Below are 27,240 nucleotides of genomic sequence, written 5' to 3' on the forward strand. Positions count from 1 at the left end.
ACCGTAATTTTTTCAGTGTCGGCGCACCGACAAAAAACACTTCAGAAAAATATAATTTTATATATATATATATATATATATATATATATATATATATATATATATATATATATATATATATATATATATATATATAAGTATATACATTTTGCTTAGTTAATACAATTTCTCAATCCATACTTCTAATCTTAGACTACCCATTTCATAAATCCTGATGGGTCTTACTCAGCGATAGCTGCTATATTTTTACAAGTACCTTTAGCAATAAAAGTACATCACACTTACACGCTAACCCCATGGTGGAAAGAACCCCGTACAAAGGACGGATACTCTGCTAGTCTATATTAACAATTCCGACAATAAAGCAAAAAAATCATGATTTTTAAAATGTAATTGTCAAGCATTATGTGGCGCTAGTCACTAGAATCGTGGAAAGTTGCAAACAGGCCCTGATAGGTCCTGATATGAGCCATGGCTGATCTTAGTCACTATAACAACACGTTATATTTTCAATAAATCTTATACCGGTATGCTTCACAAATCTTCAGCTTAAAAGATGCACCTTTTCGTGTGTCGACCTCATAAAAATCTATAGCACAATGGCTTCTCTTATAATGGAGGAAGTGCGGTGTGGCGTGTTGCCAACACATATAAGACATCTAATTAAAAGGCTAAAAAATAGACAATAGGATTATGAAAACATTACTAGTGACACAGAGACCGCAAGATATGCTCCTCCCGATATCCGACCCATCTATATTAATATTCCAACCATAGCTCGGCCCCGTCATGGTTGGATATAAGCATAGATAAAACAAGATAAGCTAAGCTTTAGGATTCTACTATATACATATCGTTGAAAGATAAACTCAAATCCATACAGCATAGTTTCAGTGCATTTATACACTTATAAAATAAAATTTGTCAGCTCGTTGTTCAACTGAGCTCTCTCCCCAGACAGCTTGCATTTTAGCGGGAATCGGAATCTGCTGGTTGGTCGTTTTTCACCAATGGTTCAATTCAATTCAAACGTACTGATTCTTCTCTCTTTTGCTTTTGTTTGTCTGCTGCTCAGCTGCCGTTAGTGTTAGTGCCGTTACGCCGCCGTGGCCGTCTGCTGGTCGCTGGTCTGCTCCAAAATTCCAAATATTCAAAATCCAATTAAATTTGTGATTAATATACAAACAATGCTGTTGCACTCATCTCATCTTTGCATTTATTTTGTAAAATCTATAGTGTAAACTTAATAGGAAAACGCAAACAGGTAAGATAGAAATATTGACGAAATAGACACGTTTTATTTATTGTGTCAGAAAAGTTATTCTGTCTGTAGACCTGAGGAATGGAATGATGTGTTTACGATTTTTAGACATGGGTATAATTATTTATGAATAAAATATTAGTTAATTTATAGTTACAGCCCAGATTTAAAGCTAGCGTTTTTTATGAGTTCAAGTTCTGTAAAGCTACTACATTACTTAACCTTCATTCTAATGGGTTTCATTCAACATTGATATGATTCAACACACTTTAAGTTAGGCCTAATAACTTCTTGAGTAACTTAGGCCTAGGTAACCATAAAAACTATTACAAACAGTACACAATATGGTTTATAGTCAAGTTATCTTGCTACCGTACCAGTGTTATTTCACGATTTACAGGTAGGCATTCACCTTGTGGCAGGCATTCCATAAGACTTTGCATTTAACCAACATCATTTTTTAAATCTATATTATTTAGGCCTAAACTTAATTATCAAAACTAGGGATGAACATTATTGTATATTAAACACCAACTTTAAGAACAGTTATTTATTAACAAGTTTAACAAGGTTCATAATGTAAAGATGTAGTAACTCTAACTGAAGTCTTATTTTGTTTGTTTTTCATTCATAATAAATAAAGAACATTTAATTTAATATTATCAGCTGATTGTATGTACAGGATATAATAATCTTCCCTGGAAAAGAATCAGCTTATTGCCTCTTCAGTATTCTCTGAGATCTTCTTATTACAGATGATGGATAAAAATTCTTCGTCCTGTGTGATGCTTGTGGAGAGTCATTTGGTTTGTTTACCACTTGTGCATGTTTCTGTGACTCAGACTCTGAGGCTTCATCGGACTGTTCATTTAAAGATACTAGTGTAGAGCGCATTTGATCAACATGGCATTTAACCATTAAACCTTCAACTTCAACTCCATAATGGCAGTTTCCTAATATTTTGACCACCTTACCAAATTTCCATTTAGGATGATTACTTCTGTAGTCTCGAACTTGAACGTTATCGCCAGTGCTAAAACATCTTAAGGTACCAACGCCTTCTGTGTCAGAGATCCTTTTCGCCTTTAGCAGATCAATTCTCGTACGTATACTCCGTTTGAACATCATCTCCGCAGGGCTTCTTCCTGTGCTTATGTTCATAACTTTACGGGTTTGTAGAAGGAATCTACATAGGTTTGTATGGATGTCTCCAGATTCTTCAGCCATTGCACTTAGTTTCCTTTTTAGAGTTTGTACATAACGTTCCCCTTGTCCATTTGAAGCTGGGTGATATGGTGCCATCAGTTTATGTTGAATACCATTGGATTCCATAAAATGTTTAAATTCATGTGAAATGAACGCAGGACCATTATCACTAACAATTGTACTTGGAATGCCGAATCTTGCAAACATTTCTCTTAAGATTCTTATAGTGGAGAAACTAGATATACTTTTTGTTTCCTTTACCTCCAACCACTTTGTATATGAATCTACTGCTATGAAAAAGTATGTACCTCTGAATGGTCCTGCATGATCTATGTGCACCCTTTCCCAAGGAATATTGGAGTTTGGCCATGGTTCATGGTACTTTGGAGGATCGTTTTTATTCAATGCACATGGTTTACATGAATTTACATAGTTTTCTATGTCAGAATTCACTGTAGGCCACCAACAATACTGCCTGGCTAGTTCTTTCATTTTTGTTATGCCTGTGTGAGCTTCATGTAGTTCTTTCAGAATAGTTTTTCGTAAAGTACATGGGATTACAACTCAAACTCCTCTAAATAAACATCCGTTTTCAATTGACAGTTCTCCCTCTAAACCTTTGTATTGTTCAGGCTTCGTAATGTAAGAGGATGTCATTAGGGCATTGTATACCAACTTTAATTCTGGATCGTTCATAGTTTCTCTTCTTACTTCATTACTTGTGACAGGAAGGGAATTCAGTTGTACTTGTAAAAGGTATTTGTCTGATACTGTTTCATCTAAGGATTCTTGATGATCACATGTATTGTTAACAGGAAACCTTGATAGGAAATCTGCGTTGACATGATTCGATGCTTTACGATACTGTATTTCGTAGTCAAAACCTGACAGAAATACAGCGTAGTGTAACATTCGAGTGGCGGTTAAGGGTGGTAGGCATTTTGAGGGATGGAAAATAGAAGACAATGGTTTGTTGTCGGTTATAAGTGTAAACTTTCGACCATAGCAGTAATGGAAAAACTTATGAACACCCCAGTAGATCGCAGTCGCTTCCTTAATAATTTGGCTGTAATTTTGTTCTGCTTTACTTAATGTCCTTGAAGCAAAAGCTATAGGTCGTTCGGTTCCATCCGGCATCTTGTGAGATAAAACAGCAGATAGTCCATGAGGCGAAGCGTCCGTTGCCAGTATCAGTGGTAGGTTTGGTGAAAATGTTGTAAGAACCCTCTCTGTTGTGATTTCCTTCTTAATGCCCTCAAAAGCATCATTACATCGTTTTGTCCATGTATAGGTTTTCTTCTTATGTAGCAGTTCATATAATGGATGTATCTTAGTTGCGAGGTTGGGTAGAAACCTGTGATAATAGTTTACAAGCCCAAGAAACTGCTTCAATTCAGTAATGTTAGTGGGTATGGGACATTTCAAAACAGCTTCTATCTTATCATGGCTCTTATGCAATCCTTTTCCATCAATTTTGTATCCTAAGTAGTTCACAGACTCTTGAAAAAATTTACTTTTATTCTTGTTTATGTGCAAGTTGTTTTCCTTCAAACGTTCCAACACCTTGATCGTGCGTAGTTTTGTTTCTTCAATACTCCTTCCTTGAACTATTATATCATCAAAGAAAACAGCAGTACCTTCCAGTCCAGTTAAAACTGAGTCCATGTAGCGTTGCCATATGTTTGGAGCTGTTTTTATTCCAAACATAAGTCTATTTACCTTAAAAACTCCCATATGGGTACTTATGGCTTGAAGGTTGGCACTATCATCGTCCATTTGAAGGTGTAAATACGCCTTATGTAAGTCCAAGGTTGTAAAGTATTGTCCTCCATTTAACTTGTCAAATATCTCTTCAATCCTGGGAATAGGATAGTGATCATTTTGCAGTTGGGAATTTACAGTTACTTTATAATCAGCACATATTCTTACTGTTCCATCTTCTTTCAATATAGGTACTATGGGTGTTCCCCATTCTGAATTGGTTACCTTCGAAATGATGCCCTTTTCTTCTAGTAAGCACAATTCGTCTTCTATTTTAGTTTTTAATGCAACAGGAGGGACACGGTATTTAATAAAAATGGGTCTTGAATCAGGCTTTAATGAAAGATTGACTTGTTTATCTGGTGCAATTCCTACTTCTTTTGTAAATAGGGATTCATATGTGTCAAAAATGTCTTGTTTTATATTATTTTCCTTTAGGGTGTTTTGCTTGTAAGAACTAGGACTCGCCATTTGATTTACGTCATGAATAGATATGTCAAAGTTACGAATCCATTCGCGCCCAAATATATTATCAACATTATTTTGTACAACAAAAATTCTACCTACCATTGTTTTTGAACCTAACTGAACTTTAACTTCACTTGTTCCAGTTAACTTAATCGATTCCCCTGTGTAGGTTTTTAGCTTTACATTTGGGACTTCTGTAATTTTCTTGTGTGGGAATAATCGTTTGAAGGTACTTAATGACATAGATGATACAGCAGCTCCCGTATCATACTCCATTGAGCATTGTACTCCATCTAGAAGCGGTGTTACTAAGTATTTGTCATTGAATTTGGATGACAAAGAATTGAGTTGTAGCTCTTCAGTGATTCTTTGTTTGAAGTTCATTGTTGGTGATGGTGAGTTAATGTTGTTCAAAGGTTTATTGCGGACATTTTCCATCACGAATGTAAAAAAAACAATACACAACGTTTCGGGATCTGGAATCCGATCCCGTCTTCAGGTGAAAAAACTTAACTAACACATTACAACTAACAATACACAAACGCCCAACCTAAGTTGGAATACACTACCGAGGGTAGTAGTCAAAAAATATGCACTGTATAGCAGTCAAGTCATGATACAACATGCAATTAATAACAAATCACAAAACACTATAATCTATAAAAGGTTTACGTACAAAAAACTCACACAATGGAACACTAACAACACCGTACGCTATGACTCCACCAATGAGACTGAACCAACATGGCTGACCAATCGGAAACACGGAGACAACAAAAATGGCTTCCGGTCCCTGGAAAAGTAAAACCAACAAAATGGCGGAGCGATGTACGATGCCGCAAGATGGGTGTTAATTATGTTTATTCATATCACGAGTTTTACTACGAGTTAACATAACGTGCGAATTTTGAGGAGAACTCGTCATTTCCCTATTTATTGAACAATTAAGTTCCCTATCCTTTAGTTCCTTGTTCAAAATGGGTAGCCAAAGTGGCCTTATTTCAACCGATGACTGACTGATTGGTTGGTCTGCTAATTTAATGTATGAGGCTTCAATGAGTTTACGTTTGAAAAAATGAGGTTCCTTATGGACAATTTTTGCCTCTTCAAAATTCATACGATGATTTTCGGACCAGCAATGATGAGCGATCTTAGATTTTTCCACTAAACCTTTTTTGGTGTTTTCTCTGTGTTCTTTGATTCTAATGTTCAACGGTCTTTTTGTCTCGCCATAGTAAGGCCTGGAACAATCATTGCAATTTATTCTGTAAACACAGTTTTTAGTATCCTGAGTGTCATTTTTGGGTTTTGTTTTGACGAGACTCTGCCTAAGTGTGTTTTGTGTCCTAAATGCTGTTTGCACATTAAATTTCCTAGCAACCCTTCTGATTTTTTCCGACAGTCCTGACACATACGGGATTGACATGTGGACGAGTTTTTCCTTGCGATTTTGTAAAGGTTCACGCGTAGCCCTATCTTTCTTGCATTTGTTTATAATGGATCGAGGGTATCCGTTACTAGCCAAATCCTGTTCTACTTTCTTAATTTCATCCTTTAACTCATCCTGATTGGAGCAAATGCTCTTAGCCCTGTCAAACAGAGAGTAAGCAACCCCCTCCTTGACAGAAATTTGGTGGTTTGATTGAAAGTTTAGATACTGCCCTGTGTGTGTCTTTTTTCTATAAACAGATGTTCTAAGACTGTTCAAATGCTTTTCTACGCACACGTCCAAAAAGGGGAGTTTGTTTTGTGATTCCACCTCCATGGATAGTTTTATGGAGGATGAAACGCTATTAAGATGCTCTAAAAACTCATTCAATTTATCATCTCCATGAGGGAAAACCACGAAAGTGTCATCGACATATCTCCACCATATCCTCGGTTTGAGCCGAGCTGAAGCCAAAGCTTTTTGCTCAAACTCCTCCATAAAGATGTTGGCAAAGATAGGTGACAATGGTGACCCCATGGCCATACCCTCATCTTGACGGTATAATTTACCCTCTAATTGGAAATAGTTACATTGAGTACACAACTCCAAAAGTTCCATTATGACGTTAACAGGGAGTTTAGTTCTGTTTGCTAAAGTATCGTCGTTTGTGAGACGGGTCTCAATTATTTTTAGGGTTTCCGAAACGGGGACATTCGTAAACAGACTTTCAACATCGAAGCTGACCAGCTTGTCAGTATCAGCCAGTACGATAGATTTAGACTTTTCTACAAAATCTTTGGAGTTTTTGATAAACGAATCAGTGTTTCCTACTAAAGGCTTTAAAATGTCCAGAAGGACTTTAGACAATTCCCTACAAGCAGAATCACGGGAGCTAACTATTGGTCTCAGAGGAACGTTAGGTTTGTGGATCTTAGGTAACCCGTACATGTGTGGAATTTTGGAATGGTGTGGTGTCAACCGAGTCCTTTGTTTGTCGCTAAAAAACTTTTTGTGTTTTCTTAGAGTACTAGCGATTTTACGCTCGAAAGTTTCTGTGGGGTCTTTTTTCAATTGGGTGTATTGGCCAGATTGCAAAGTTTCTAACATTTTTTCTTCGTATGTCACAGTATCAAGAACTACCGTGGCATTCCCTTTATCCGCGGGCAAAATCTTTACAGTACCGTCTTTCCCAAGGACTGATACTGCTTTGGTTTCCTCTTTACTAAGATTAGGTTTAGGAGTAGGAATTTTCTTTAGTAAAATACTAGCTTCACAACGGAACTGATCCCCCTGAGACTCAGGTAACTGAGAAACAGCAGACTCAATCCCTGTCACAAAATCCAGCGTTTTAACTGATTTAGGCACAACGGAAAAATTTAGCCCTCTGCTCAAAACAGAAATCTCAATTGGGTTTAGAACTTTAGAAGACAGATTCACAACTTGGTTTTTTGCATCATCACACTGTGAAATTTGAGTATTCCTATCAATGTTATCGGGAGGTCTGAGATGTTGTAGTTTAGCCTTTTGCCTAGCCTTCACATTTTCCGATTCTTTGTTGAACCTATTTTGTATGCTTTGAAAAATGTTTTGAAAATCAGAACCTATTATTAGTGCCAATTCAGCTTTTTTGTTCTCAATAGAGCTTTTCAGAAGTCTTTTTTCTAAACGGTGGTGTTCAATTCTTTCATTGATTAGAGATTTAGAAGCTAAAGACATTATTTTGCTGGCTTTGAAACTTTTGTAAGGAGGCTTTAGGTAAAAACCTTTAGGTATCAAATTTTCACGTTTGCATTTCACAAGAAAGGTCAAATGGTTTGTGTGATTAGCCAATTTTAAATGCATTTGTTCCAATTCACTTATTTGATTACTTACTCCGGGTCCGTACCGAGAATCAATTCTTTGTTTGAAGTTCATTGTTGGTGATGGTGAGTTAATGTTGTTCAAAGGTTTATTGCGGACATTTTCCATCACGAATGTAAAAAAACAATACACAACGTTTCGGGATCTGGAATCCGATCCCGTCTTCAGGTGAACAAACTTAACTAACACATTACAACTAACAATACACAAACGCCCAACCTAAGTTGGAATACACTACCGAGGGTAGTAGTCAAAAAATATGCACTGTATAGCAGTCAAGTCATGATACAACATGCAATTAATAACAAATCACAAAACACTATAATCTATAAAAGGTTTACGTACAAAAAACTCACACAATGGAACACTAACAACACCGTACGCTATGACTCCACCAATGAGACTGAACCAACATGGCTGACCAATCGGAAACACGGAGACAACAAAAATGGCTTCCGGTCCCTGGAAAAGTAAAACCAACAAAATGGCGGAGCGATGTACGATGCCGCAAGATGGGTGTTAATTATGTTTATTCATATCACGAGTTTTACTACGAGTTAACATAACGTGCGAATTTTGAGGAGAACTCGTCATTTCCCTATTTATTGAACAATTAAGTTCCCTATCCTTTAGTTCCTTGTTCAAAATGGGTAGCCAAAGTGGCCTTATTTCAACCGATGACTGACTGATTGGTTGGTCTGCTAATTTAATGTATGAGGCTTCAATGAGTTTACGTTTGAAAAAATGAGGTTCCTTATGGACAATTTTTGCCTCTTCAAAATTCATACGATGATTTTCGGACCAGCAATGATGAGCGATCTTAGATTTTTCCACTAAACCTTTTTTGGTGTTTTCTCTGTGTTCTTTGATTCTAATGTTCAACGGTCTTTTTGTCTCGCCATAGTAAGGCCTGGAACAATCATTGCAATTTATTCTGTAAACACAGTTTTTAGTATCCTGAGTGTCATTTTTGGGTTTTGTTTTGACGAGACTCTGCCTAAGTGTGTTTTGTGTCCTAAATGCTGTTTGCACATTAAATTTCCTAGCAACCCTTCTGATTTTTTCCGACAGTCCTGACACATACGGGATTGACATGTGGACGAGTTTTTCCTTGCGATTTTGTAAAGGTTCACGCGTAGCCCTATCTTTCTTGCATTTGTTTATAATGGATCGAGGGTATCCGTTACTAGCCAAATCCTGTTCTACTTTCTTAATTTCATCCTTTAACTCATCCTGATTGGAGCAAATGCTCTTAGCCCTGTCTTCAGTGATAGTGAAAGAATTACTTGTACCATATGTTTCTTCATTGTCACTGGAATAATCTTTATCCGTAGAGTCCATTTGTTTTTGAAATGCCTTACCTTTGTTCATTTTACTCGCCTTCAAACAAACAGCAGCAGTATGACCCTTACCATTGCATGTAAAACAAGTGGCATTGCGTAGCTTGCATTCATTTGCTTTATGGTTAGATTTACCACACCTAAAACACTTGCCTTTCAAATCATCTATTGATACAAAGCTGTTGGATTTTGATGGGTTTTTTGTGGTTTTACTGATTTTATTTACAATAGCTGGTGATGACATATCATTGTTACCTTGTTTCGATATCTCGAAAGATAATGCTAACTCATACGCCCTTTGTAAAGTCAAGGAATCTTCTTGTAGAAGCCTTTCTCTTATCTCTTTGCTGTACAACCCTCTAATGAACTGGGTGCGTAAGTGGGTGTCAATCGTACTGGATTTGCATTTTGAACAGGAAAAATTACAGTGTAGAGTCATGCTACGAAGTTCTTTCATGAATGTGGAAATAGATTCACCCGATTGTTGTGAACACATGTAAAACTTATGTTGTTCAGCAACTTCATTTGGTGTTGGACAAAGGTAATCTTTGAGTAGCTTGACCAGTTCATCATACGATTTAGTATTTGGTAAGTCTGGGGCGCATAAATCATTTAAGAGTTGAAAATTCTTTGGACTGAGGCAGCTAATTAACACCTGCACGCGTGTTTTGTCATCATCCTCTCCCCCTAATCCATTCAATTCAAGATAGTTAGTGAGCCTAAGTAAGTAGGTTGTAAATGTTTCATTACCTTCATCATAAGGTTCCAACTTTTGAAGTGGGGGACGAATCTTTTGTTCCTTTTCTTCACTAAACTTCTCTTGTAGATATAACAGTAATGCTTGATTTATTTCTCTTTGAGTCGTCGCCATTATTGTATATTAAACACCAACTTTAAGAACAGTTATTTATTAACAAGTTTAACAAGGTTCATAATGTAAAGATGTAGTAACTCTAACTGAAGTCTTATTTTGTTTGTTTTTCATTCATAATAAATAAAGAACATTTAATTTAATATTATCAGCTGATTGTATGTACAGGATATAATAAACATCAATAAGTTAGTTACCATCGGTGTTTAACAATAACATCGTTGCAAAAGAATTTATGTTTTTTTTTGTTTTCCCTCTGTACAGCAACCATTAGGCCTAAGTTAAACTTAAGTTAACCTAATACAGAAAACATAAATAGGTACTTACGTATTATACGGAGGCCACTTATTTTACAGCGCGCTGCGGCGGTTGGGTTAAGTTGGGTTATCATAAATATGTTTGTAGAACTTTCCTAGTTTCGTTATGAATCGAACTATTTGAGATGAGTCATAAAAACTTATGATAACCCAACCTAACCTAACCGCCGCAGCGCGCTGTAAAATAAGTGGCCTCCGTATAATACGTAAGTACCCATAAATATTTCAATACTTGGTCAAAAACATCGGTAATCTACCATCGTTGTAAAAAAACCAATAGAAAAACATCAATATTTTAAAAACATTGACTATAGATGCTCTTAAAACCTTAATTCAAACCCATGCAGTAAAACTGCATTAGGCCTTTTTTTAAAAACACCCTACGTTGAGCTAAAGACCTCATTCATCAACGAGTGTTTGCTATTGATAATTTGGTTAGGGTAGCTTAAAAGTACTTTGGTATTATCTGGAGGCCACTGATTTTAGAGAGATTTTTTTTATGTACCAGAGACCAAAAATAACTACATAATTAAATTGGAAAGAACATACTTTAATTGACTTGCTGTCCAAATTTGACATGATTAATTTACGATAAGGCCTAACTTAGCGGCCTTTGAGTTCTGCCTCCCAGAAGGCAGCGATGTTGGCGAGGATTGAGTTGAATGCGTCGTTCCCGCTATACTCCGCCAAGTAGGTATACTTGGCTGGGGCGGTTATGTTAGGCTGGGTTATCATAATTATGTTTGTAGGACATTCCTCGTTTCGTTATGAATCAAACGATACCAGATGAGTCATACTTTCGCCCGCAAAATACCTTAGATACAGGCTGTGACCGGTGATGCGCACGCTCCGGTCAACAACCTGACCTTGGCCTACTAGGATGGGATTTGGCGTGCAAAGTATGCCTCATCTAGTATCGTTTGATTCATAACAAAATGAGGAAAGTCCTACAAACATATTTATGATAACTGATAACCCAACCTAACAATCCGCCTCAGCGCGCTGTACAAGGGTGGCCTTCGAATTATACCAAAGTAGGCTACCCTTAATTAAGTTAGCGGTATTAAATGAAATAATTTTATTTCCCATCAAATATATACATCAGTATATTGTATTGTTTTTTGTTTTCTTATAAATAATACAGCAAACATTACTAGGCCTAAGTTATCTAGAAAGATAAAAAAAATTGTATAGCCTAGGTACTGTAGAAATAAAGTGAACAAAAATATAAAAGACACTAACTTACTTGGTTGATGGTGTTTGACATTAGGCTATAACTTATTACGTTTTTCTCACAATATTCTTAGAGTAAGAGCATTATGAAAGAATATTTTTTTACACTAATAGGCCTACCATTATTTTTTTAAATGGAAAAGTTTGACCTACCGGTAACTTAAGTTATACCGTAGGCTTAACAATAATAATGTTTGTATTCTCCCTAGGTTCAACTCTAAAGAAACAGCATAGTTCGGTACTATAAACACTTGAAGAAAAGTGAATAAAAGATCAACAACATGGCTGATGCAGGCACAATTACATGTGGTTTGACAATTGAATATTTGAATCAGCAACAATCAGTTACAAGAACTGCCAAATGGAGAACATCTACTTTGACCTTAGTTCGCAATGAATTTAGAGAAATCTATCTCGATGTTAGAGCTTCTGATTCTAGCCTTAGATTCCTGCTTCAAAATATAAGTGTTCATAAAAAATTTGTTTCGGAGGGTAAAGCTACGATACATTTCCAGTTACATCCTGCTAAAGTATATATATCTAATGCACCAGCTTCTCAGTTATTAGTATTTCTGAAAACATTATTTGTCAAGATGAGCAGTTTCAAATGTTCACCTAAAGTTCCTCTACGAGAACAATTGTTGACGAGTAAAGGCAGAAACGTTGAAGAAATTAGCCCTATAAACGCTAAAGATGTTACAAGAGTCAAAACTACAGTTGGTGCTCAAGTAGATGTCAAACGTGCTTCTAAACAAAAAAGTAAACATAGTACTAGTAATGTTCAGGTAAGTTCCTTTTAACTATTAACCATTTACTTTAATTTTAGGCATTTTTTTCTATTAGTAGTCTATGAAAAAATAAACTAAAACTAGTGAACTTATTGCAGGGTGTCTACCAGTCGGGAATTCCGGGAAATTCGGGAAAAAGTCGGGGATTTTGAAAGGTCGGGAAAAGTCGTGAAAAAGTCATGAATTTCGGCCGAATGTCGGGAATAATCTAACCTTTCAAAATTAGGGATGAACGGGTCCCAAAACCTAAAAAAAATGTTCTGGATCTTATATTCCTGATCATTGGGACGGGATTACATTTGAGGGGTGTGGGATGAATCGAAAATGCATTGTAATTACAATTCGTTTTAGTGATGATTAAAATAACCATTTGAATCATGGGCATTCAGTATCCATACGTTATTGAATCTGTATCCATATACGTTATTGAATCAGTATCCATATATGTTTTTGAATCAGTATCCATATGTTATTGAATCCGTATCCGTACGATATTGAATCAGTATCTATATACGTTATTGAACAGTATCCATACGTTATGGAATCAGTATCTATAGGTCTTTACGGTATTGAATCAGTATCCATAAATACGTTTTTGAATCACATATACGTTATTGAATCAGTATCCATATACGTTTTTGAATCAGTATCTAAATACGTTTTTGAATCAGTATCCATATACGTTATTATTAAATCATTATCCAAATACCTTTTTGAATCAGTGTCCATACGTTATTGAATCAGTATCCATATACGTAGTTGACTGTTACATTGATACTGTTACTTTGACTATCAGTATCCATACAACTTATTGACATTATTCAAATTATTGACATTAATTATATAAGTTATTCACTGAGACATAGCTTAGCCATACAAGTTATTGCCATCCAAGTACATGGCATACACTGAGACATAGCTTAGCCATACAAGTTATTGCCATCCAAGTACATGGCATACACTGAGACATAGCTTAGCCATACAAGTTAGTACCATCCATGTACATGGCATACACTGAGACATTGCTTACCATACAGGTTATTGCCATCCAAGTACATAGCATACACTGAGACATTGCTTAGCCATACAGGTTATTGCCATCCAAGTACATAGCATACACTGAGACATTCCTTAGCCATACAGGTTATTGCCATCCAAGTACATGGCATACACTGAGACATAGCTTAGCCATACAGGTTATTGCCATCCAAGTACGTGGCATACACTGAGACATAGCTTAGCCATACAAGTTATTACCATCCAAGTACATGGCATACACTGAGACATTGCTTAGCCATACAGGCTATTGCCATCCAAGTACATAGCATACACTGAGACATTGCTTAGCCATACAAGTTATTACCATCTATGTACATGGCATACACTGAGACATTGCTTAGCCATACAAGTTATTACCATCTATGTACATGGCATACACTGAGACATAGCTTAGCCATACAGGTTATTACCATCTATGTACATGGCATACACTGAGACATAGCTTAGCCATACAGGTTATTGCCATCCAAGTACATAGCATACACTGAGACATAGCTTAGCCATACAAGTTATTACCATCTATGTACATGGCACACACTGAGACATAGCTTAGCCATACAGGTTATTGCCATCCAAGTACGTGGCATACACTGAGACATAGCTTAGCCATACAAGTTATTACCATCCAAGTACATGGCATACACTGAGACATTGCTTAGCCATACAGGTTATTGCCATCCAAGTACGTGGCATACACTGAGACATAGCTTAGCCATACAAGTTATTACCATCCAAGTACATGGCATACACTGAGACATTGCTTAGCCATACAGGCTATTGCCATCCAAGTACATAGCATACACTGAGACATTGCTCAGCCATACAGGTTATTGCCATCCAAGTACATGGCATACACTGAGACATTGCTCAGCCATACAGGTTATTGCATAGCATACACTGAAGTACATAGCATACACTGAGAAACACTGGTTCTTCTAATGTATGATTGAAAACATATATTTCACTCCACTGACAAGTATGAATAGAAAAATTCCATGGCTTTGAATCGAGTTACATCAACATTTTTTTTAAATCGAATCGTTGCTTTGAATTGAAATTTTTTGCTGCTTCACACACCCTTACATTTAATACGGGATTTTCTCGGCATGTGATTCGTTTCGATCGTCAGTGATTTCGCTGCGTCGCGAGTGACAACATATGTTGACGAAGGTACCGTGACCGCGAGATGGAAAAAGGTGTAGTAACATGAAGAAGGGACCGAGTTTTTGGTCGGGATTTATATAAAAATGGTAATGAAAAGTCGGGAAAAAGTCGGGAATTCCATTTGAGAAATCTGGTAGACACCCTGTATTGTCTTGTACCTAGAACTAGAGCTATACCATTTTTTAGGAACAATAGAATTCAAAGCTAATGATAACATAGAATTTTGTTGTCTGGAGCTAAAGTTAAACTTTTTTAAAGGGGATAATTTTATTTTGTCCGTGTTTTGATGCCACTTGCATCTTAAAATTTTTTTTAAGGATTCGTTCGAACTGTGGTCTTGTTAACTTAAAACGTAAATGGCATATGGCTTCACAATTGCCACGTTGATTGAAGCTCTTGATTATCTATTACAATAAAGGATATTACATTTTTATAGGATATTACTTATTTATCTGGCAACTAAAGTAAAAGGGTTTTAAGGTTAGTTGTTAAGTAGGCTAGGTACCAATTGCAAAAAACAGAAGAAACTTTGATTAAAAAGAGCTACAGTGCCATAGTCATATCGTTTATTTAAATGTCGTGTACAAGAAATGTAGAGCAAATTTATTTTTTGCAGGCTGCCAAAAAGCGATGTGTTGAATCATTGCTGACTGAGAAACTTACGGACGAACAGCAAAGAGTTGTTGATGCTGTAATGAGAGGGAAAAATATATTCTTTACAGGTAGGGTAGCTAGTGAATAATGTTAAATATAAGGCACACTGCACACTAGGTCACCGCTTCAAGAAGCTCGACCTTGAAAAAAAAACAAAAAAAAAACACTAGGTCACCACACCACTGTGGCTCCGCCTCAGAAGATAAAAGCCACTGGACCAAAATAAATCAGATTTATTGATCTCAGAGACTGATCAAGTTTAGAAGGTATGCAACCGAGAACAGCGTAAATATAAGCAGTCAGAGAATTTATTACATTCTCACTTATTTCAAGTTGGATTTTTCTATGTGTCTCTTTTATTTGAGAGTTTTTCCTATTGACAAGGCTTCACCCCTGTTGTTTGGTTTGTAATTTGACTGACTTGTTGTCCAGGCAGTGCTGGTACAGGCAAGTCATTCCTGCTGCGGCACATAATCGGAGCTCTGGTACCAGACAAAACTGTGGCAACAGCCAGCACCGGAGCAGCGGCTTGTCTCATCAACGGCACCACTCTACACTCGTTTGCTGGTAACTAAACTTATCAGTTATTACTGTTGCCAAATTAACCATTTTGTACCGTTTAATCATCGCTAGGTACTCCAATTATTACATTAATGTATGTGGCCAAGGTAGATAAGGTTAACATAATGTACAAAATATACTTGTCAAGACAAAAAAAGAACACTTTTTCAATTGACTTCTAGTTCTAATGAAATCAATTAAAAATTAACTGGACCTAAAAGATGTAATATATTACCTCTTAATTTCACATTTAGCTTTCATTGTTTTCACTTGACAGTTCTATTTTTCCCAATTGAGAATGAATAAAATTTAACAAAATAAACTATCCCTTTAGAGAATTTTTGTTTTTTTCTAGAAATGTTCAAACAATAAGTCAGTTTATACTGAAAATAATGTTATAGTTAATGATGATAAAAAATTATAACCACATAGAAGGTCAGTCAGTGGACGTTTTTTATCTTGGTGTAGACTATTTTCACATAATTTAGTTTGAACCCAGTGTGTCGATACATGCAGACACAACTACCGGTACAACTAACAGTTGTTGGTTAAGAGGGTTGTTAGCAATGAATACAAAACCCCTTAAGAAGCACAATACCTTTGTTAAAAATACAGTCTGGGAATATTTGAATTTCAGATAGTTCCCGTGGTAACCTCTAGGTAGACTATCGTGAGCGCCCAGCCTAGTCAGCTAACCTAGTGAGACAAAGAATTGGCTTAGAGAGAGAAAGATATAGGTAGATAGAGTAGCACGACTGCCGCAGGAGCGATCCTGACGGCGGCCGCTCGAAACTCATTTCAACGGACAAATCCCAGTCTGACTATTCTCCATAAGCATTTTGCTTATTAAAGAGTTTTGTATTCATGTTGTTAGTTATCAAACAGTGCATTATTGAAAGTGATCTCTAGTTGGACTAACTATGGCAGCATAACTAATTCCCTTACTACTCAGGGATGTAATAGCTACTTAACTTGTAGTCAAATTTGACAGTTTCAACTGCATTTCAGGTATTGGAGATGGTGAATCTTCATTGGACCGCAGTGTACAGCTGGCTCAAAGACCTCAAGTCTTGTCTAACTGGAAGCGGTGTAAACACCTCATAATCGACGAAATATCCATGGTAGACGGGAAATACTTTGAGGTAGGTGTTGTATTAGGTAAAGTAAAATTACAATCAATTATTTGTTCAGTTTCTTACCTTACCTATGTGGCCACTCAAACCTCAGTAGGTTTTTGGCCTCACCAACAACTTGTCACCACCTTTCTCTGTCTTCCATCCATTCTGTCTCTGCTCTTAGCTTTACTTTGTCTCTTCACACCTGGTCCATCTTAGCCGAGGTCATCTTCCCCGAGGGAGATTTTTAGACACCATTCTTAGCAAAGAATCTTCTTCTTTTCTCTTTATATGACTTATACAGGGTGTTGAAAATGTCTGGAACCAACATTATATCTGGTGAGTGGTTAAAGAAAAACAAATGATATTTTGTGTACGGATATACTATGGTTTTACCTATCGTTTGGTGCCTTATGACAATTTTTACCACTTATAGGGAACGTCCTGTGGAGGATGCAGTAATAAGTTTAAATGGAAGCCTATAGTAAATGATACATCATTTTAAAGGCCATTTTTTTCTGAGTAAGAAGCCACAAGTTTCATCTCAAAAGGACCACCCTAGCAAAAATGACGACTGTTTGAAATTTAAATAACCACTTATAGGGAACGTTCTGTGGAGGATGCAGTAAACAGTTTTCATTGAAGCCTATGGTAAATGATACATCATTTTAAAGGCCATTTTTTTCTGAGTAAGGAGCCACAAGTTTCATCTCAAAAGGACCACCCTAGCAAAAATGGCGACTGTTTGAAATTTAAAAATTCCGTTCCCTATAAGTGGTTTTTTAAATTTCAAACAGTCGCCATTTTCGCTAGGGTGGTCCTTTTGAGATTAAACTTGTGGCTCCTTACTCAGAAAAAATGGCCTTTAAAATGATGTATCATTTACCATAGGCTTCCATTAAAACTTTTTACTGCATCCTCCACAGGACGTTCCCTATAAGTGGTAAAAATTTTCATAAGGCACTAAAAGATAGGTAAAACCATAGTATATCTGTACACAAAATATCAGTTGTTTTTCTTTAACCATTCACGAGATATAATGTTGGTTCCAGACATTTTCAACACCCTGTATATAAATAAATAAATATGACTTATAGTAAATATTGATTGGTCTCCATGGCTGGACGAGGAGTACCTAATCTCAAACTGTTTACCTTTGCATTGACATTTCAATGTAAACAAGCAGAACTGCCAAATGCTTATTTCACAATTCAGACAGCTGATTCAAGCAAATTAAATATACTATTTTACACAACCGATGCTGTATCAACACAGGTTCTGCATGGTTATATCATTTAAGATTAAATTAAATGTAATCATTGAAAGGCTAACATTTATGAGATATTTTTAACTATCAAGATATGCTATGATATTAAGGGGACACCTGAACTTCTAAACTGAAGTTTCTTTCCATTGCGAAGCACAGTTACAGCTAGTTATGTTTAAGTGCTCAATAGCAATCTTTGAATGCAAACCATTGCTGTAGCTAATTTATTTTCTATATATATATTTTGAGACGTAGGAATTGGCTAACTCAGGAACTCGCTAACTCGGTCGTGTGTCGGAACTGGCTAACTCTGGAACTGGCTAACCGTCTCAGTCAGGAATTGGCTAACTCCGGAACCCGCTAACTCGTTTTGTCTCGCGGCGGAATTCGCTAACTCTGGAAGTCGCTAACCCGGCCGCGCCCACTGCACGGAGCGTTGCCAACCATGTACGACAAAATAATCGTACACTGCCGTATTTCAAAATGTCAGTGTCAATAAAGATACAGTAAATGTTATTGTTTTTTGTTATCAATTCCACTTTTAACAGATAACTAGCCCCAAGTAATTCAAAGACAATTAAAAAATCATGAAAAAGTGTTTTTTTTTTTATTAAACTGTACAATGGCCAGTTAAATGTTTATGATTTCGATCTTAAATATAAATGCCATCAGTATAAAAGAAAATAATAGGATATGAAAAATATTGAAATTTCAGTTTAATTGGTACTAAATAATTAAACCTCTACGAAACTAAGCTAAAATACACGCAAGTTCTTAAATACGGAAACAGATGTATGTTACATGTTATAAAACCGTTTTTAGATTGTACACCTAAGCACCACTAGTAAAAAATAGTAGAAGATATAATATTCATATAATAAAACGTGACACGGTAATTTTAATTCACGATTCTTAATAAACGAATTGACGGATTTTCCTGATTTGAGTGTTGGGTTTCCTTTATATTGCTTTCACAATCGATATAAACTATACCAAGCCATTGCTTGGTTCACCGTTCCCCAGTACTGAGCTTCACAATAGACAATAGCTTTGTTTTTGGATAACATTAAGTAATTTTAGCTATGACCACCAATTCATAGAATTGTAACAAACAAGAACGCCTGCGTCCATTTAGAATCAGCCTAGAGACAAACTCCAGACTTTTAAAAAGTAGGCCTACTGAAAGACGTAATTCAACAAAATTAAGAGGATGACCCCGGGTCTACACTAATAGCCTACGATAAAAAAAATTTACAAGTTGTATTTATGCATAGACTAACTTTTAATGCAATCCATGAATACATTAGGCCTACCACTTTATAATGTATTGATAAATATTTATTTAAATTCAATAGCTCTATTTAAAAATACATTATCACTACAATGTAATTCTTTAGTGACGTTTAACGTGTAAATTTTATTATGATTTATGATTCAAGGTTACAAGCCTAGTATATAAAATACGAACTCAATAATTTTATTTGCAGAAATTTACAAAATGGTATTTATTCGAATAAAAGAAACAAATGGTGGACTACGAAAATAGATATTTCATAACATGTAATAGATCCAAATTAAATGTGCATTTTTATCTTTTTGCATACCAATAAGCTACCATCATAGACTAGTATGTTTTATCTATGCTACTATTTAAGTAAGAAACCCACATATAAAACATACTCCCTTATATTAGTACATTTCTCATCCTTATGGATCAGCTGAAGACACTTTTATTGTTAGTTCTGTCCGGTGCACTGTCTTTAGAGGTCGTGTTTTGTTTACAATTGTTTCTTGTTTTCAGTAATTTAAAACCTCGTTTAACCAAATAAAACGTTCTAATCACAACCAATAACACGTCCCCTAGTTATATAACCAAACAGTAAAGAACAAATCATGAAGTTAACCATAAAATAATAGAAACACAATTTTGTCGACACTAGCGATCAGTGTCACCGGACATGAACTAGACACGAAAAACGAGCTTCAAAGTTTACAATGGGATGTCAAGTTTACTTGTGTTGGTTAGTCTATGGTAAGACTATAATGCATTTTCCACAATAATAATCATAGGAATAATGTTAAACATACTTCTAAATATATTTATTTTATCGACTACGTTGCTCTTAAACTCCTAATTAATCGTAGGATACGACATTATGGTACCGATACGATATAGGTACTACACTTTCGGCAACACTGGCCAAAAATATTCGTGCTTGGCTCCCATTGGACGGCTCGCGAGGCTTCTGATTGGGAGTTAGCGAGTTCCGCCGAGGGACCGAGTTAGCGACTTCCGTGCGAGGATGGAATTCGCTAACCCGGCTCTAGAGCGGGTTAGCGGGTTCCGGAGTTAGCCAATTCCGAAACCGAACAAGTTAGCGAGTTCCTCTCATCGACCAAATTTGAAGATAGGGGATTTAACATGGGGTTAGCGAGTTCCAGAGTTAGCCAATTCCGCGGACCCTATATTTTCTCCAGAACTATAATTTTCTTGTGGTTTAATGTTCACATTGTCTTTCCCACAGAAAGTTGAGAAGGTAGCCAGGATTATTAAAGGTGTTGACAAACCCTTTGGGGGGATCCAGTTGATTGTTTGCGGGGACTTTCTTCAACTTCCTCCGGTCGTCCGCGACTCCCAGCGACCAAAGTTCTGTTTCCAATACCCAGTTTGGAAGCAGTGTGAATTCCAAGTGTACAATCTAGCCAAAGTTCATCGGCAGAACGACACAAAGTTCATCGATATACTCAACAATATCAGATTGGGGAGGTGAGTAATACACTCAATATTGTAAAATATTTAATCAAGGCAATCAATTAACGATGCTGTCGAAGAAAAGGTCGATATTACACATCATCTAGACTATGGTTGAGAGCGTCCTCTTACAAAAAACTGAAAACAATTTTAAATAACGCCAATGGTGTATTTTGTATGAATATTCAAGGAAACAGAAAAAGTTCACTGATTCTTTTTACTATGTATTAATTACAGTCGAACCTCGGTAAAACTAATTCCTCGATAAGAAGAAATTTATTAAATCCCCTTCAAACTTTCATAAAGATTAATTAATGCTAAAAACACCTCTATGCAACGTAGTAATTAGGTTAAAGACCTCCATAGGACAAATTTGTTTGTGACACGGGCTAGGACTGATTGATTAACCTCTATACAACGAATATTCTTAGCACAAAACCTCTAAAAGGCAAATTTCTCATTATCTTAACCTCCATAGTACGTAGTTTTCAAAACATACAGAAGCTTGTCTCAACATCCTCCTTCCCACCCATCCCTCTTCCTTCCTCAGTCAGTGTAGGCCTATAGAGGTTATCTCAGAGCGAGGAGAAACCTCTATAAGATGAATAACGGCAGTATTAAACCTCAATAAAACGAAGACTATAATGAAGAATACCTCGATGATACAAATTTTTATCCTACCCCCTGAAATTCCTCTTATAGAGGTTTGACTGTGCTCCAGTGTCACGTGTCTATGCAGAGAGTATGTTTTGTAACTCAATCAAAACTTCAAGTGGCAAACATCTAGAAATTCTACAAGTAATTTTAGAGCTATCCAAATAATTTTTTTTTAATCCATCACTTGTCTGTGCAGGGTGACGGAGGAGATGACACAAGAACTGTTACGGACAGCATCACAGACGATCACCAAGGACAACATTGTAGCCACAAAACTATGTAGTCATAATCAAGAGGCTACGTCCATCAACAACGCAGAGCTTAACAGGCTCCCAGGTACCTACGTCCTACACCTATTGTATAGGTATTGTAAGCATTACCTGTTGTGTATCTGTCAAACTGTTGTCATCATTGTTAGTCAACGTAATTGGCTATATTTCATTTGTATTTTAGGTGCAGTGAAACCCTGCTTCAAAGAGTCACTCGGTTCAAACTTTTTTTTTTTAATGTCAAAATAAGGCTATCTATGATTATGTCTTTTCACCGTACTACCTATGTTATTATCCATTTTAATGGATGTGATTACACTACTCAAAATATAGTGTTTTTTGTGTTTTTTATCATTGGAAATTTTTACTCTTGGTAAGAACTGATGATTTAATGATCTTGATTTTGGACATTAACGTCTACCCCCTACTCTTGGTATTTAATTTTATTTTACAGATTGGCGATTTATATGTTTAATACGTACACTAGTTATAAGTTATATTTTTCCTTTAGTGTTGATCTTTTAATATGAAAGAGCTTAATTCTTTATTCAGATTTCTGAACTTTAAAAAGTTCCCTATCAGACTGGACCCACCATATAGTTTTTTCGTATATTTTGGATTTTTTGTTCATGTCTAATTTTATTAATTAGGCTATATAATTATCGCATCTTATATCTTTTTACAATAATAATGAAGTTGTCAAATAACAATACTGTATTGTTCAAAGACTGAATAAATGACTATTGACTATTGACATGAATATTTTGCTTTTATAACTCATTAACTAAACATTTAATCTCTCGTAACTCTTGTGAAATGCCACTGGAGTAAAAAAAAATTAGTGAATGTGTTGATATACTTCACTGACTATATAAACACTCTTTTTGAGAATACAAGATCACTAACGTACGTTATCACTTCTCTTTAGGTGAGGAGAGAAGGTTTGAAGCAGAAGACAGCTGTGCAACTGCTCGTAAACTGTTGGACGACCAGACACCCGTGGAAGCAGTGTTGGTGCTCAAAGTTGGAGCTCAGGTGAGTTCTGAAGAATATATTGTTTTCCGGACAAGGACTCGGATGTACGTCAGTAAGCTCAAAGCTGTGAGAGCGCAAGACTTTTCTCTTGAAAGTCAAGCGCCAAAGTCATTGGCTCTTGCTGTTTACCAGTTATCAAATTGAAATTTGTATACAGAGTGGAAAAAAGTCCCAGGGCGGAAAAAAATAACATTGATAGAGGTACAATGCTTGGAACAAAGTTACTAAAGTTAGTTATAAATATCATTTGAACACATTATTCAGTGATACGCTATCTCCTTATGGAGGCGGCTCAATAGGAGAAGAAGAAAATCTTAAATGTAAGCATAGGTTGATATGCACATAAAGTTATTGGTCTTTATTAGTTGATTACAATGACACAAATCAAAATGGACACCGAGTCAAAAATAATAGCTGTTCAACGATTTATTGAATTTAAGAATTTTGCCAATACCAATAAGGTTAAAAAATTGCCAATTTCAAGAAATCTTTGAACAGCTGCTATTTTTTGCTCGGTTTTCCATTTCCAAGTTCAGGTTTGCTGCATTGTATTTGTAGGAAACACCATACAAGAAGAATGACTGAAGAAAAAGGCAGGCTTAGTAGCTCTAAAAGTTTAGTGTTTCTATGATATTTTTAAATTTTCATAATTTTTCTTCAGTAGGGTAAGCCTGCTGTTAAACCTTTACATAAAAACAATCCTTAAGAACCCTGACAGATCCATATCCACCTAAATTGTTTAAAATTATAATTATTTTTTCGATTTTCATGTACAAAATACATAAATAAATCTCTGTTGACAGGTGATGCTACTCAAGAATATCAGCGTAGCTCGAGGCCTGGTTAACGGAGCACGAGGTGTTATAACAAAGTTCTCCAAAGACGGTGAGTGTTAAGGAAACGTTAATAAAAACAAATCCATTCATTGTAATAAACAATTTTTACTAAGTCTTATTTATTTTTGTTTCACCTTCTTCACATCCTAGGATTGACACATCCATTGACTATTGGATACCGAAGTAGACATCCTATATGGCCCGGCTGTTGCCAATTTTTTCCTAAAAAAGAACATAGTTGTGCGAGCCAGTCACAGTATGCGCTAGTGTCTAAAATTAAATTTTTTACCTTACTTTTGTTGCTGACATAGTTGATGGGCGGTAACAGTTGCTATAGCTCACAATAAGTCATTCCCTTAGTTTGACTTGGTAGAAAAGTTTGTGTGTTTGATAGAAATTAGTAATTTAGATCAGCACAATCTATCGGTAGCTCACATTAACTACGATAGTTTTGGTTAAATAAAATAACTGGCGACAACTTAAATATAGGGATAAAATGTCTAGTTGTATCAATAGCCAAAGACGTTAGGTTCTAGCATGTTACCGTTTTCTCATTACTTTAAACAAGACCTAGCGGGTTGCAGCATTATCGCCATTATCGGATAAAATCCATTGGAGATTGGTAAGTTTTAACCCGGGATCTTAGGGACTGAAGCCTTGAAAGAAATAATCTACTTAAAATACGCCAGTTATAGACGATCTTAAATTAACTTTTGACCACATTTTTTCTATGTACAGGCTTGCCAGTGGTGCGGTTCATGTCAGGCTTGGAATGCACAGTGCCGAGGGACAAGTGGGTTGCTAAGTCAGCGAGTGGAACCCACTACGCTCGGAAACAGATTCCCCTGAAACTTGCGTGGGCGTTCTCTATCCACAAGTCACAGGTAAACTTGCGCACTCCCTTATTTTGTCAATGATTTGGTTGTTATTTTTTTCTTGGACAGTATGGTTGTTTTTTTTCTACTTATAAAAAACTTGATTTAATTTAATGTTTCTTAACATTTAGAAAAGAATGGATTACTATTATTTTGTCTATTTATGAATGAGTCATAACTAATTTTTAACTTTTTCATTAATTTTTTCCACAAATTTCTTAGGACTCTATAATGAATTTGAAAACAACTTCCTTCTATGTTGTTTTGATTTGCTTTATAACTTATCTGTAAATAGGTATCAATAAAAAAGGATCAAAAGAAAATGGGAGGGCGGATGAAAAATAAAAATTCCTAGAGACTTTTAGGGCCTAAGCTTGTTTAATATTACCATTGACTATACAACAAAAAATTTCTTTTCACAGAACTGAAATTAATTCATATTGCTTTTATTCAGAATTACTCAAATCAGAACACTAGCAAGACTTACCGCTGGCGCTGGTAGATTGGGAGTATGTGAGATAGTTGAAATATATGAAATATAGGAAAAGAAAAACTATTATAGCTACTTTCGGATAAGCGTAGAAACAATGTTAATTTTGTCTTCCCATTTCCCCAGCTCGGTTGAAGTGTACGCTCTGTATGGCAAATTTACATACCAGCCGACTGAGCTGATCGGAAACTCATCTGTTGGTCTAACTGTTGCAGTGCCGAATAATATTTAACAATAAAATGTACAACTACCTTCATTCAAGAAACTAAGAAAACAAATACAACAATAAAAATAACATTGGACATCAAATTAAAAATAAATTAGCTGCTAGTACACTAAAGGTCAAGGCCCTTGTCCGTAAACAAACACTACTTCTGGGTTATCTTACGTTGGTGTTGATGTAGAACATTTTATTTTGTCATTATTGGTGTCAACTGTGTCAAATTGAAGAGTAATACGGTTGATTTGTAATGGAATGTTATTCTAAATAAATAAACAGTGTATAAATGTAGAGATTTAAAACTACCCGGGTATTTATAACTGCATTTTTTATAAGCACTCGGGTATTTAAGATTATTAAGCTACATATCACACAAAAGTTTTAATTTAGTATTTTCCCTTTTGGCCTTTTTATATGACATTGGAATGGTTCTATCATTTACTCATGCTACTCATAAATTTCTTGACCCTTTGCCTTCGTCACTATGAATGTGTGTTTATACTTCAATTGTGTTAGATCCTTAGCATTAATAGGCTTTACCTTCGTCAATCCAGCTCAAATGGTGCAACTGCCTTGGTTACGGCCGTTTCGGCTTAGGATCAACAAAACACATAACACACATAAACATTTAAACAAACAAATAATATTTACAAAAACGAACAGGCCTGTCGTACAAACTGTAATGGTTGACATTTTCTGTTTTGAGCTGTTTGTATTTGTAAATTTTATTTGTTTTAATGTTTGTGTGTGTTGTACAAAACATATGACTTCCCACAACGCTGCTTTAGCCGAGATTTTGTGGCTGACGATGGTGTTGTGATGCCGAAACCATTTGCCCCATTTGAGCTGGATTGACGAAGGTGAAGTTTATTTATAGTTACGTTACTGCTCAGGGGCTAAAACATGGATTTTAAGATCCTAAGTTTACGGATATTTATGTTTAAGTTTAGTGTTAACCCAAGGTAGATTTTTTCCCTCTTACAATTGGTACCTCACAGAGAATCCAAAGCAACATTTAGGTTTTGGAATTAAGTTTTAACTGTTGGATCAGACTATCACTAATGGTTCATTGTGCTAGGGCCTGACGCTGGACTGTGTGGAGATCTCCTTGTCCAAGGTGTTTGAGGCGGGTCAAGCGTACGTCGCTTTGTCCCGGGCCAAGAGTCTCGAGTCTCTCCGGATCATCAACTTTGATCCAAAACAAGTCTGGGCGGACAAGGACGTTCTCAACTTCTACCACAGAGAAGGACAAAGAGCTAAACTACTTTCAAATCATTTCATTCCTCTAGGTCCGAAGCGAAAGTAGTGAAAATGAGACTAAAAGTCTGGAAAAATTGGTAATGTTAAACGTTTTATTTTATTATTTAACAACAGTATTACTCGCTAGTTAGGTGCGTGATTGAAATATTTATGAATTTAAACTTTTGTTTTGAACTTAAGAAGTTAATTTAGCTTGCTTGAAATATTTTTATTTATGAATCAAAACGTTTGATTTGAACCCACGAATACTAGAAAAATACCGGTTTGGATCATAAACATAAACAAATGACGTTTTTTGGCCCGAAAGTAAACAAAACCCCTATACTAATAGCATTATTTAACATATGGTTTTGTTTAATTTCGGGCCAAAAACGTAATTTGTTTATGTTTATGATCCATACCGGGTCTTTTCTAGTATTTGTGTTTTAACCTAAGAAGTTAATTTAACTGGCTTTTACTGTGCTCCTTCTCTTTTATATTGGTTTAATTGAC

The 27,240-nt window shown here is 35.9% G+C and overlaps 1 protein-coding gene across 1 annotated transcript; it reads left to right on the forward strand.

The window, feature by feature from the left end:
• Positions 1–1,135: 1,135 nt before the first annotated feature.
• On the forward strand, positions 1,136–26,811 carry LOC128990368 (ATP-dependent DNA helicase PIF1-like). Its single transcript, XM_054412714.1, has 11 exons — positions 1,136–1,264; positions 11,956–12,531; positions 15,374–15,479; positions 15,844–15,978; positions 16,981–17,114; positions 20,880–21,121; positions 21,960–22,099; positions 22,961–23,067; positions 23,871–23,952; positions 24,642–24,787; positions 26,567–26,811. The coding sequence occupies exons 2-11, from the start codon at positions 12,028–12,030 to the stop codon at positions 26,792–26,794; spliced, it is 1,824 nt and encodes a 607-aa protein (XP_054268689.1). The 5' UTR covers positions 1,136–1,264; positions 11,956–12,027; the 3' UTR covers positions 26,795–26,811.
• Positions 26,812–27,240: the final 429 nt, after the last annotated feature.

This window comes from Macrosteles quadrilineatus, unplaced genomic scaffold (genome assembly GCF_028750875.1).
Source record: "Macrosteles quadrilineatus isolate MER2022 unplaced genomic scaffold, UCM_ALF_1.0 Scaffold_3__2_contigs__length_128488019, whole genome shotgun sequence".
In the NCBI taxonomy this organism is placed as follows: domain Eukaryota; kingdom Metazoa; phylum Arthropoda; class Insecta; order Hemiptera; family Cicadellidae; genus Macrosteles; species Macrosteles quadrilineatus.